General features: G+C 34.5%; 1 protein-coding gene across 1 annotated transcript; it reads right to left on the bottom strand.

The window, feature by feature from the left end:
• Positions 1-3,297: 3,297 nt before the first annotated feature.
• LOC107767272 (importin subunit beta-1) lies at positions 3,298-8,008 on the bottom strand. Its single transcript, XM_016586195.2, is given in 4 exon segments — positions 3,298-4,285; positions 4,390-6,071; positions 6,073-6,814; positions 7,860-8,008. Coding segments are annotated over 3 exon segments (2,616 nt in total). The 5' UTR covers positions 6,808-6,814; positions 7,860-8,008; the 3' UTR covers positions 3,298-4,086.
• Positions 8,009-14,178: the final 6,170 nt, after the last annotated feature.

Genomic DNA, 14,178 nt, shown 5'->3' on the forward strand with positions numbered 1-14,178 from the left:
TAGCAAGGGTCGTCGGAAAATGTCAGAAAATTAACATTGTGTATATAGGTAAAATTTTGGATTTACATGCATGTAATACATATTGAACACCCTTGCAATAATGAAGATTCATAGCTCAGTGGCAAAGGGTGGTCAAAAGGGCCTCATGGGTGCGGGTTCGAGCTTCACTCTCCACAATTTTTATTTTTCTTGTACAAATTTGAACACCCTTAAAATATTTTCTAGTTTTGCCACTGCCACTAATTATCTGATGCTTGTATTGGTTGAAGGTAGCAAATATCTAGTAAAATAAAGAAGTGCGCACAAACTAATCTAAACACTACAAAAAAAAAAAGAAAAATAGAAAAATATAGAAGCAACAGTAGATATATTGCATGTGGACACATTTGGCCTTTGCATTGCATGGCTCAAGTTTTGCCATTTTGAGCTAGTTTTTCTGCTTCTTTTTTTTTTTTTTTGTGCGTTTAAATCAGCTTTTTGAGAAGTCAATCTGCTTTTCTCCTTCCTTTTCTATAATGCGTCTGTGCCCAATAGCTTATGCTGTGTATCAGTCCATCTCACATATTGCTTTTCCATCTTTTCCCAATGTCCCTTATAGTACAAAAATGACCATCAAACCGTCCAAAGTGCTGTTTGGATGTTACTTCTTGCACTATTCATCATTGAAGGAGAGCCATATAGGGAGCTTCAACATTTGTTTTCAGTGAAAGGATGAAAGGACTGATGACTTATCTCACAGATTTATACAGAGATACGAGTTGTGTGGCAAAATCAGAAATTTATGAAAAAAATTCAAAAAACAAAAGAATGCTAAATTCAAACCTACTATGCAAAGTTAGTGTTGAACCACTATACTTCTATTGTATTAAAGGGATTCAATAATCTATATATAAACAAAAAAAATTATTTTTATTTTATTTATACAGTATAATTTTCTAACGAAGTTACACGTAGCTCAGTCTTGCATCACAAGGAAAAGTCAATCTTCTTTTTACAACATCATCAATCCTCTTTGATTTTTCCTATCCTCAATGGCCAAAAAGGTACTTTCCTCTAAGACCACTTTTCCCAAAATTGACTTCTCCGTAGTACTAAATACTATCATCTAATTGTGATAGTGCCTCTAAATTCTAATCCTCATATTTCGGCTTTCGTCACTTTGGGGAAATCAATTAAGGGGAAGACAAGAAATGGACATTGGCCTACAAATGAAATAAATGTAAACCCCCTTTTTATTTCTTAGTCTGTTTAAGAGGGTTGAAATTTGGTAAAAGCCATAAAGTGGAGTGGAGAGCACTGCCCAAAAGGTAGACAAGACAAAGAAACACAGAACAAAAGAGGGAGTATTAAAACTAATTTTTCACTTAAGTGTTAATCATTCATTAAGAAAAACGTTAAAATAATTAGATGTTGCCGGGGAATTAACAAATGTTGGTAATGATGTTGTAACTTTAATTGGGACAAGGAGTATAATTATTAGAGAAAAAGCCTGTTTACCACCATGGTTCTAGGTTGCCGGGGAACCCAAAACAACTGGCATTTGCATCAGACAGTACTAATTAATGCTATATCGCCAGTTAACCTCAACATAGTAATCACATTAATCAATCATAGTAATCTTTATAACAGACAGTAAAAGCATACAACGTAGGAAACTGGTCGTTCCTGTTCTATACTTTGAAGACAGTGCTAGTAGCGGACACGTTGCTTCAAAGTGGTGTCAGCTTCGCCAGCTTTTCTATTAATAATTATTTATATTTTTAATATATTTTTAAAAATTAGATAAATCTAGTATTGCTTGAAAAATAATGCAAAATATATATATATAAAATTTTGCGAACGTCACTGGTTATGTCTGTACCACTTCCTCGTGTTTGTAGTATCATGTCATTGTTATTATTTTTTCTTTTTATTTTCTGGCTCTAACGTTACTGGTATTATCTTTCTGATTTCTGTTGTTGTTATTGATCTACTGTCCCTTTTCATCTTCTTGAGTCGAGAGTCTATAGGAAACAACTTCTTTACTCCGGAATACAACCCTCCCTAGATCCTACTTGTGAATTTTACTGGGTTGTTGTCATTGTTTTGCGAATGTCACTGCAAGAGTGTCCGAGCTGCTTTAGAGAATTCAAGCAGGTGGAGGTGGAGGGGGCTTTTACTGGAGCTGATTTAAGAGTCATTGGATCAGTGTACTGTACGCACTATAGATTTTGGAGCAGTTAAAGCACTAAGCTACTGCTGAACATGGCATTTGCTGTTCCTTTGGCATGCTTACAAGTTATTTTTCATTCCTTTTTTGTCTCTCCTTACAGTTTCTAGTTTCCCATTTACTTTATTCTGCGATCGGCTAACTAATAAGTAGTTTCTACGTGGAACAGCTGAAAAAGATGAAATGAAAAGGAGAGTTTAAAATCGCCCCACCCCAAACTTTTCTTTTTTCCTTTTTGTCTTGCATTTCTTCACTTCTTTAGAGTCGCAGCGTCATAGCTATGGGTACAATCATGTTTTCAACAAAAAATTGTCACTCGCAGAAGCACAATCCATGCACAAATTAAGCAAAATTATTCCAGTTTGATCAAAAATTAAAAGTTAATGTACATAGCATTTTAGTCGTGGGTCAAATTCCGAAGGCATACAGCCATACATAATTTATTCCGTGCACACCTTAACTATTGTTTCTTGTTTAACTGAAAAAGACTAAGCAGGATGGAGATCTTAAACACCCCTTAATAAGTGATTTTTAAAAAAATACCAATAAGGTATTAACCTTTTTCTTCAAAACTTACCTTTGTCGAATAAATGATCTCAACACATTTCTACAAGATCTTTCAACATTTTCTTAACATTTTATCACGAGTAGATAAGAAATATTTAACCAAATGACCCTCTTAATTACTACTATTATTAACTTAACATATCTCACGTGCACCATATTTAACACTCAGACAACAAGAAAGAGGTACGGTCTAATAAGACTACTACAAAAGAAGTATTTCATTTACCACAAGGGAGACGTTTTACGCTTCCACTTAAGATCTCTCACTGGCTATTGTATATTCTCACATTTTCCTCCAAAAAACCTTCCTTTTGTAAAGGTAAATGTATGGCAATTGGTACAATTTTCCTACGTTCGCATTATATTTTCAGACTTTGATATGACAACTAAAGTTCAAAAAGTACAAATAATTTTACTACTATTTCCCATTTTCTTTATTCCACCTAAGTTTGTGACATTTCCACACCATGCCCTCCAAAAAAAAAAGGACAAACACGCTAATACTACGATCAAGAGCATGATCCTTTTAAGAGGGGGGGGAAACTGTATTGTAACAGCATGAGAAGTGAAGCTTTACATGCTTTCATGGATGCACGATCCACTAGACTCTGCAAAAATACCTACCGGCAAAAACAACCCAGAAAAAGTAAAAACATGGAGATGCAAACTCAATACCCTAAATAAAAAAGTGGGTTACCCCACCACCAGTTTATGCAAATGAAATGAATGAGATGGTATGCAATTTGACAGTAAAGAAAATGCAGCAGCTGCTTTGACCAATAAAACGACTGACAGACCCAAAGAAAAAAATAGATGGGACAATATCAAAGAAGCTTTGGCTTAAAAGTATCGAGACTACCAAAACTTTGACCTTATACATGCTGACCCTTAAAGCCCTTGGAGAAGATGGCAGCACCGGGACAATTTGGGGCATTTCTCCTTGCCAGATAGACTCATGGATGGAAAGACCAACAAACCAGCAGCCTGACATGTTCATTCAGTAAATGACAGCAGGCCCCTTTCAACCCCAATGCACAGCACCAGCAAAATCACATGCAATTCTGAATGGAAGACCTTCAACTCTTGAGTAGTAACCTCCCCCCACCCCCTCCATGGCAAAACAAAAAACTCGACCCCATGGTGCTGGCGCATGAGTTAATGACAACATGATGGTAAATTTCCTCCGTTGTCAGAAAATGGCAATGACAAGACTCGTGAATGCAATCTCGGACCCAACTGGACAAAACCATATGATGCATGCAGGGACTGACTTACTAAGAAAAAAAGTATGTACCAAAGTGGCCACAGCCTCAAACTGAAATGGCACGACTGATGGCCAACTTCGCCCACTCAGCAGATTCCTTAATCAAATGGTCATCTGATGACAAGCATTCATTCAAAAAGTCTTTGCTTGATAATGATTGTTGAATCAATGAACCAGCATTACTGCCCAGAGTATCTGCTAGATCTCCTAGAACTCCAATAGCTGTTTTCATCACCACATCATCCCTAAAATTCGGAAGAAAAATTGGATAGATCCAGGAAATTAGAACAGAGATGACATTGTTAAATATAGAAAATGAGCAATGCAAAAGGAATAATGTAATACTTACATGTCTTTCTCCATGTAAATGCTATCCAGGAATTGCAGAATATGAGGCGCATATGGAATCAGAAGCTGCGTTTTAGGGGAATTCTTGAAGCCCTGAAATATCCCTGAATAAGCCTCCAAGATTCCATTTCTCAGAAGATTTGTGTATTCTATCATCTCATCATCTGCACCAGATGTGTGGGCGGACAGCTCTGCAGCACTCTGCAGCATTGGCATGGCATACATCAAGTACTTCTCAAAATTCTCTCCTATTGCCAAAGCTATGTCACCAAGGCATGAAAATATTGGAGGCTTTACAGATCGATGCAGCTGGTTACTTGACAGATCCTTGAGAAGCTGAGTCATTATACCATCACAGTATGGTAGGATCTTATCTTCCAAAGCTCTACATACATCACCCACAACACCAACAGTAACAGCACACACTTGGTACTCCTCGAAATTCTGAAGACCCATTTCCAGGTACTTGTAAAATTCAGTCATGTACTTCGCAAAGTCGGGACCAGTTGCATAGGCTAGGGCTCCAATGGCAAGCATGGCTTCCTCATGCACAGTAGCACTTCTACATGCAAAAACCCTGAGAAAAAGGCTCATGATCTGATCTGCATACTGCATGAAAACAAACTTTGTTGCCTCTGAAGCCCCTAATTTCTGAATAATGACCTGTAAGCATCCACAAAGAAGACCTTGCAATTCACTCTGCTTCTCTCTCTCATCAGATGAAAGCTTCGGACCCTCAAGAGTCTGGTGCAGCTCTGTCATAATGATAGGAGCAAGCTGCAAAACCATTGGAGCTGTTTCATCCGTTGAACACCTAACAACTTCATTCAACGTCTCATATGCAGCAGTCCTAAGACGTGACTCACCAGCATCTTCTCTGTGGGTAACTGTAAGAAGCGATTGCACAATTTCCTGGAAATAAGGTGTCAAGGGAGATGATGCACCCACATCCTCGTAGCCTTGAGCAAGGAAATAGAGAGCACCACAGGCTTTCTCAGCAACATTTGGAGCATCCTTCATGCTCTGAAGTAGAACTGTGATGATCAGCTGACAGTTCGCTGGAGTAATAATGGGTGTCTCCACTGTAGAACCATGAAGAAACTCAAATATCCTTCCCAAGGTCCATGCAGTCGTATCCTTCACATGGCTATTAGGATCCTTTGTCAATGCAGTAAGCATGAAATTCAAAGCAACGTTAACAAGAGGTGTTAACTTGTCAGGAGAAGGACCTTCCAAAATGGAACCAAAGGCATATGTTGCAGCCTCTCTTTGCCTCCAATCAGGCTTTGCAATGTTCTCTTGGATGAATGGCATAACAAGTGAAACAATATCATCCCCCACGGTCCGGGCCACCAGACCAAGGCAAGTGCCTCCAGCCATTGCAAGATTCCAAGCACCTTCGTCCTGATCCTGATCTTCTTCTTGCTTCAGAAGTGTCTCCAATAGCATAGGCACAAGAGCAGGGAGAGCCTGCTTGATGAAATAATAGCAAGGAACATCAGAATCTGCAGTGAAATCGCCCCCATAATCTTCTAAAATATCAATCTCCTCATCACAGATTGAGCTCCAGAATTCAATAGCTTGAAGAGCAACAGGCTCTACATCCTCTTTAACAGCCTTTGCTGTAATGTTAAAGATATCTTGGATGTATGGAGCCAATTTCTCATAGTATGTTGATGAAATCCGAGACTAAACATTCAAAAGCAGCCTGCCGAATTTTGACTTCTGGAGACAGAGTAGCCTCGCAAACAACTCTCATTATAAAGTCACGCTCCATATCATTGTTGAAGTTTGCGTGAGCAAAACCAAGAGCATTATATAATGCTTGGGTAGCAGCAAGCCTCACATCATTGTTCCCTTCTTCAGCATTCATACCCTGAACTACAGCTGTCAGGATTTTATTTACTTGATCCTGGTCCACAACATCGGGAGAAACTTCTTCACATAAATAACCCAGCGTCTCTAGAGTAGCTTGCTTGACATGAGCAGGGACTTGGTGAATATTTGACAGGAGTGACCCAATCAACTCAGGCCACTGCTTTTGAGGTAGCTCAATGCCTGCAACCTTAGCAATGACTTGTGATGCGGTTGAACGAGCGTCAGACGCAAGAGAAGAGAGCGTCTGTAATAAACATGTCTTTATCTGGGCCTTCACAGCCATATCAAGTGATAGCCATCTTTGCACGAGTTCAAATTTCCTATGTTGTTCCTTGGCATCTAAAGCATTTTTAAGTATTAAACCAGCTAACTTACGACTGTCAACTGGCTTCTCTTCACTAGCAAGCTCTCCAGATAGAGACATCAAGAAACCAGGAAGATTTTGCTCCTGAAACTGTTTTAATGTTTCCTCAGCATGTTTCCGCACTGTTGAATCAACTGACTGTGCATTAAGGAGGACCTGGGTGACTTCCATTGCCATATAATATCTGCAAAGACATGACATGCTCCAGGTTAGATTCCTAGAATCATCCAAATGAATGCACCTGAAGTAATGCTACTCAAAAAAAAATATTAGACAGAATAAAGCAGATAAATTTCAACAAGAGCAAGAAAAATGGAAAAACCAGTAACTATCCATTGGGAAACCATATTGCTAGTTTAAAAAGTATTTCTTAAACGGAAAGGTGCGCAACTTAGATGCAACTAACAGTTCAATGGAGCCGATTCTTACCAATGCTAAATTCATTTTCTCTCATCAAAACGGCCACTAAACAGCATATATAAACATAAATCCCATTTGAACAACCAGGAGAATCCATTTAAGGATAAATGAATGGCAAAGTTTAACCAAATCGAATCTAGAATCAGTAACAACTATGTATAGAAAAGATAAACAGATCAAATTTCCACATTGCATAATGTACCTGCCAATAGTTTTTTTTATATATAAGAATATACCAGCCAAAACATAGCAAAAGGTTAATGCTGATGGCACAACATAATTACCAACCCAGCAAGAAAAACTTGATGGCTTGCCTACTGCTAATGCAAAAGGCAAAGTTTTTGCTTTGGTTTGTTAAGAGTGACATTAAGCACAACCAAGTTCTTCGACTATCAAGTGGAACCAATGAAAACTCATCACGCATTCACCAAAAAGAAGTATAAATAGCATTTCCCGTATTACATCAATACAATTATTATCTTATCACTAAAAAAGAGCTTTAAGACTCAATGAATCAGCATAAGTAAATCCTCAATGCAAATAAGCCAAAGTCTAAATTTGCTCACACAATCAATCTAACTAGATTTAAGACCAAACCATTGGTAAACAAGCAGATCAAAAAAGTATTAAATTGAACCAGAAACGAATAGATCACAGTTCAAATATTAAACAATTCATTGAAGCACGATATTAAAAAATGAAGCATCTTTGAAACTTAATAGATCAAGCATCAAATTCAGTTGAATAGAACCCAAATCCAAATTCAAATTACATAATATTCGAAAAATTAAAAAATTTAAACGAATTACCTGAAACTTGTGAAGATCGAACAAAGCAAAAGCGGCGCCCCCTGAAACCCTAACAGAGAGGAAAAAGAAAAGCAGAAAGAAAAAGAGTGAAGAGAGAGAGAAAGAGAGAAAGGGGGCAGAAGAGAGAGAACGCGGATGTAAAAGCTGGAATTCAATTATGCAAAATCTAATACTCCTTCAATCTGTTCAATTATTTTTTTCTGCTTATATTTAATTGGGTTGTAATCGGCTACTGCCGCGACCAGCCTAGCTCATATCAAACTTCTTTCTCTGTGGGCTCCACAAATGTAGTAATCGTACGGCGCACAGGATTGAGCAATAATTATAATGTATTTTAATCAGCTGGAAAAAGAAAAGCTTACTCCTGGTAATTTTTGATTGGTCCGCCTAATTACGTACGGAAGAAACTAATTGTGACGTTTCCAAACAAAATATTTTTTTTAAAATAAGTGTTCACCTAAAAAGTCAAAAATAAAAGAGAAACAGAACACCATTAAAATATCATCCCACTTTTGTGTCAAAATAAAATCAAAATTAATTCCCTCTCAAAAAGTTTTGCTTTTAATTTATTTTTTAAATAGGATAAATTTGATTTCAGATGACAAGTTGCTTGAAATAGTATAAAGAAAGAATAACCTTTCTTTTTTCATACAAATAATATTATAAATTATAATTACGTACAAGTGTACAACATTATTCTAAATTGAAAATTGTACAATAACTTAAGTTTATATATTACAACAAAGATCACACGGTAGTTCTTGGGAGAAGTTTAGTGCCAAGAATAGAAACTTAACTACTTACAATCTTTGCAAAGGTAAAATAGGACAAGTCTAATGTTAGCTGTCCCTAACTTGAAATTGAAAATGACAATATATCTAAATTAAAAAATGCTGGTAGTTGCCTGCCAAATTTAATCTAACTGAATAGATGGTACTTGCTAGAGTAAGTTTCGTTAATTCTATTGCAATTTGATTGGTATTCTTGAAAGGAGCGTACTTTTTCTTAGAAAAAATAGTCACAATTTGAACTCTTTAAAAACGATAAACTAAAACCTGCAAACATCTTTAGATTGAATGGTAGATCAATATGCTAATAGGAGCTTTATCTTTAGTCATCAAACCTTGTGTTTTGTTAGAACCCACTTTATTTTTAGAAAATTGTTTTTGATGAGAATCCTTATTTTAGTAGTATTTAGTTATTTGAATATCTTTTTTTCAAGAAAAAACACTTTTCAGAAGAACATTCGTCATTTATTGGCTAATGTTATTTTTCTTAATATTATGATTCCAATTTTAAATCTCATATTACTTGCTCTAACATCCTCACATAATCTTATTTATCTTAAATGGAATACAGTGTGACTTTTTTATAACAATCACGTGTGTTCTGATATTTGTTGGCTACTATAGTGAAATATTGTTATAGAGAACATATCATAACGTAACATGAAAAATGATTTCAAAAAAAAGTTGACTGTTGTACTGAAGTATTATTATAAGAAATAATTGTTATAAAGAGGTATAACTGTACAAAGCTTCATCTAATATGCCCAATTTAATAGTGTCACTATTAAATTTAATATTTATTTTTTCTGATACTACTTATTTTTCATTCACCAATCAAATATATCAAAAGTTACTAGTACTCTTCATGAAAAGTATTTCCAAGAGAACTCTTTTCACGTAATAGAAACACACTTAAAATTAGGAAGTTGTCTCCACACTTACTTTCCAAGCAACCACCGCCGATCCACCCACCCCGCCGATACACACGCCCAATCTCCGTGCGCTGTTTAGGCCTCTGTTCATAATTAAGAGGGACAATTAATTGAACCATACAAATGCGAACTCGTCACTCTTAGACCATAAATGAAGCCACTGAGATGTTTCATATGATTTTGCTCTACCCTTTCTCATCTTAAGGAGTGAAGTCCATCACATAAGAGTAACTTTTAACTTGATCCTCTTTGGAAAAAGCTGCGTTACTGGCAATATTTGATTAAGTACATGAAATTATTGGATAGATATCGAATTGTCAGACTGCCAGTTGGACCATTATTGAAGAATAAATAAACTATAGTAGTAGTAGTAGCACATATTTTCCTTTTTCCCCGTGTTTTGGACATTAAGTATATATATTATAAAAGCACGAATATTAAAACGTTAAATGTTGAACGACTAAAATATTTCGAAATCTTAATCGACTTTTATGCCCTTCAAAAAATAAATTATTTCTTCAAAATATAATTCCATGTTGAATATAATTGTAATATTAATTAATTGCATAGGATTCTAATCCGATCAGATTTCCTACTTATTCTTAAGTTTACGATCATACCAATTTCACAAGGACAATAACTCATATTTGCATGCCTCTTTTTTCCTACAAAAAGGAATACGATTCTTCATCATTTTATTGCAGCACACACGACATATCATGTTTCTATAGGTAAGTAAATTTCTTTTGTCAGAAGAATTGTAATATTTGTATTCTTTCTTTCTTGCTGCTTTTTTTTTTTTTTCTATCGGCATTTGAATCAATGATGTTTGTGTTTTGGGGTGACGAGGGATAGGGTTTTGTTGGGGTCTTCAATAATATGCATGGGTGTTTCTCTTCTTAAGTTTGTCTATAATAATCGTCAGGTTTGTTTTTTATGCTTTAGGGGTAACGCGGCTAAATTGTTGGAGTTTTGAGTATGTAAATACTTTGTGTAGCATGCTTGATTCAATCACATTATCTTTGGCCTGATTGTCTTGTTGCATTGTTTAATTGTAGATTTCTTATCAAATAGTGTCGCATGTTTGAGGTAATTTTATTTGATTGATGTTATCAATGAAAAATCATAACAAAATATACCCAATGAATAAACAAATATTAAAAAAGAAACGACCAAATGACAAGTTAATGCAATTACGAATTATATGTATTTTTTAAAATTGTGATCCTTTGGAGGGTCAAGCAATGGCCAATTACGTCTTGAATTCAAATATTAGTTTACTAACAATGTTAATTTAGTATATACATTAATTAGTTCCATTTACTCCAACAAAATTACCTTTAGAACAAATATGCATGTGACAATGCATTGTTGTATGCATGTGAAGTTTTACTATTTTTAGTGTTACATATCCGTGCAACGCACGAGTATAGAGATTAGTTATATAAAAAGCACGAAAGCCCTTAGCGAAATGTCGTTCGACTTTTTTACCCTTTAAAAATATATTTTACATTGAATAAAACTGTAATTTAAATTATTTTTCTAATATTTAGGAATTTAGAATCAACTCAAATTTTATTTTTTAGATCTTTCCTTATTAAACAAGGTAAAAGTCCTAATATTTAGGACTTTAAAATTCATTAGCATTTTATCTTATATAAATTGTGCTAATTGAAAACAAATCTATATAAGTAATATTTAGACACTTAACGTGATGATCATATTTTATTACATCATCACCAAAGAGAAAACATAAAAATACATTCATGAAAGTATACGAAGCACGTAAAATTGTTGAGAGCAAAGCAATTAAATATGCATTTTAAAATTCTTGCTGTAGTTATACAAAATAATTAATTCATATACAATTAAGCCTAACAAATAATTAATTCATGTACAATTAATCTATTATGTTATTTGAAATTTTTTGAAGAATCGTAATAAAATTATGGCTAATTAACTTTATTTGTGTCTCTTTGAATGAATTTGAGAATAACTTTTCAAAAATATCTTTAGAAAAACTCTTAAATCTTTAAGGAATATATGTTTTTGAAACTAAAAAGAAAATATGACAATATGTGAAATTGAACACGCACACTAAACTAGTATTTATATATTTTATTTATTATATAGAAGAGTCCAGGGTGGTCGACCAAGGTCAAAACTGTCTTGTCACTCCGTCCTTTACTGACATAATTCCCGAAGCATTATGTTCCATCGCCTTCTTTCCACTTTTCTTAGTTGCTCTCACTCTCCCTGGTTTCTTCTCAGAAGGTGTAAAGATCTTTCTTGCAAGCAAAATTGAATTGCCGTTTGTAGGCGTCGACAAATCCCTAGACTAGCGACTTCATGATTTTTCTCTGATGGTTGAGGACCTTTCTATAGTTTGAAAAACAATCAAACTGTTAAATATGTCGTCTCAATAAGATTGGGGCCTAAAGTCAAATTTCAGAGAGACCCTAAATAACAATATCAAAGACAAATTTGCAATGAAAAAATATAAAATAAAGGTAGAATAATAAAAACGGCTCAAAAATTTGATAAGTTGATATACAACAATAACATACCTAGTGAAAACCCACAAAGTGAGGTCTGAGGAGATAGAGTGTACAAGTTGTTTCTGAAAGACCTTCGGCTGAAGAGAAAACATGACAAAAAAAAGGTCAAATAAGGACAATCAATTCAACGCAGTATAAAAATGAAAGTAACGAAGGCGAATAAGTCATGGTAAAACAGTCTAAAAAGGAGCAGTAGCTATCACATATAAATAAGAAAATTAAAATACAAGAAATAATAAATAGTAGCAAAAATCAAAGGGTAAGAAACTATAGAACAAGATAAATTGATATAATGATATCGAAAAGTGTTGTAGTGCTTCAATATAATGATTGTTTGTTGTAATACTTTGAAGAAGACAACTTGTAAGCCGCGATAAGTTGCTGATTGAGAGACTTTTAAATATTGAGAATAAAAATGGTAAAAGAGAGAATGAAAAAGGTAAATATATAAATAATAACAATATGGGCATGTATTAGTTGTTAGGATATAGATGAGGCAAAAAAAAAATAGCTACCCTATCCATGTAAGGAAACAATTGATTAAAAAATATTCCATTCTCTAATTATTACAACGATCTCACACTAAAGTTATTGTACTTTCGCTCCAAAAATTCTTTGTAAATTTAAATGTACACATATTTTTTTAATAATACACATACAATATATTTTTAAGAAAAAAACCGAGGGCCCAAAAAGTTGAGGCCCCAAGTGATTGCTTAACTGGCCTTATACATGCTGTTAAATATCAATGGTTAAAGAGGTAGTTTTCTCCTCAAATTTAAGTCTTTTTCCTTGTTTTATAGTTGTTCATAGATTTTTATAAGCTATTTATGATGGGAATATGCAATTTATGATAGGAATTTTAATGGGTTTTCTCAAAATAGGGTTTGGGGATTATATTAGAATATTATTTGAAAATTGGGGCTTTTCCTTTTGAGTTCCTGAATATGCTATGTTTCTATATAAGATGTGTGCTGCTCTTTCATGTGATTGTGCATTTGATGCTCCAGTAATTGTGACTCCAGAAAATAAGCCCTCAACTCTAATGCCCTCTATGGTATCTGTTCACTGTCTTTGTGACAATATTTCTCTGACTTTTCTTGAGGCCTGTTTTTTGAATTCTTGTCTCTTTATTATCTTTAATTTTTAGAATTTTGTTGGTGATTATGAAGAGCTTATTTGGGCTCTTCTTTTTGGCAGCATGAGATGTTTAACAGTTTATAGAGTTCCAAATAACTACCCTTATTAATATGAAAAGGTGAAAGAAACAACAGTCTTTGCCATCGCGCGCTGGCAAGGTGCAAGTAATTGGTGTTATATTAAGAGCAGTTTTATAGCATTCATATAACTCGTGGAGTTTATATTTACTGTTCTTGAGATCGAAGTTATAGTATAAGAAATATTTTATGAGAACTATAGTGAATACTAACGGTTAAAAGTTGAAAAGAATCCACTTTGGATAACTCATCATTCTCATGATATCATAAGTCAAGTGAAGTATGCATTTCCAATATCAAATCTGTAATAGCTGACTAAAGAAACAAAGACTGAGTGTAGGACAAAAGAAGTTTTCAATTTACTGTTATTTTGATGGGCCCAAAAGCAAATAAGTTAGGAGAATCTTGCGAGTTCTTTTGATACGCATCAAGTTTCTTTGTCTTGATAATGTATTTATGGTTATGAAAATTGAAAAACTAGATATAGGTAATTCCGGACGGCTTGAATCATATTGTTGTAAACTAGCTTTGATAGAAGATATCACACTCACTGCCACAGGTGAATATGCTTCACATTTCCCGTATATCAATCAGCTAAGAAATATAAAAAGATTATTGCCATCTTTTTTAGAAGAATTTTGTTATCATTGGCAATAACTTCGCCCCATCTCTATATGATTTCTTAGTAATTATAGCAACTGACCTGCAATCAACTTTATAATGAGATTATATAGTGGGAGTCCTCTAATTACATCGAGATAATGTCAACCTATTCCCTTCTTACAATTGTTCTAGAGCAACCCTCAGGTTCCTACAACTTAATT

The sequence above is a fragment of the Nicotiana tabacum genome, unplaced genomic scaffold, assembly GCF_000715075.1.
Source record: "Nicotiana tabacum cultivar K326 unplaced genomic scaffold, ASM71507v2 Un00002, whole genome shotgun sequence".
Taxonomy (NCBI): Eukaryota; Viridiplantae; Streptophyta; class Magnoliopsida; order Solanales; family Solanaceae; genus Nicotiana; species Nicotiana tabacum.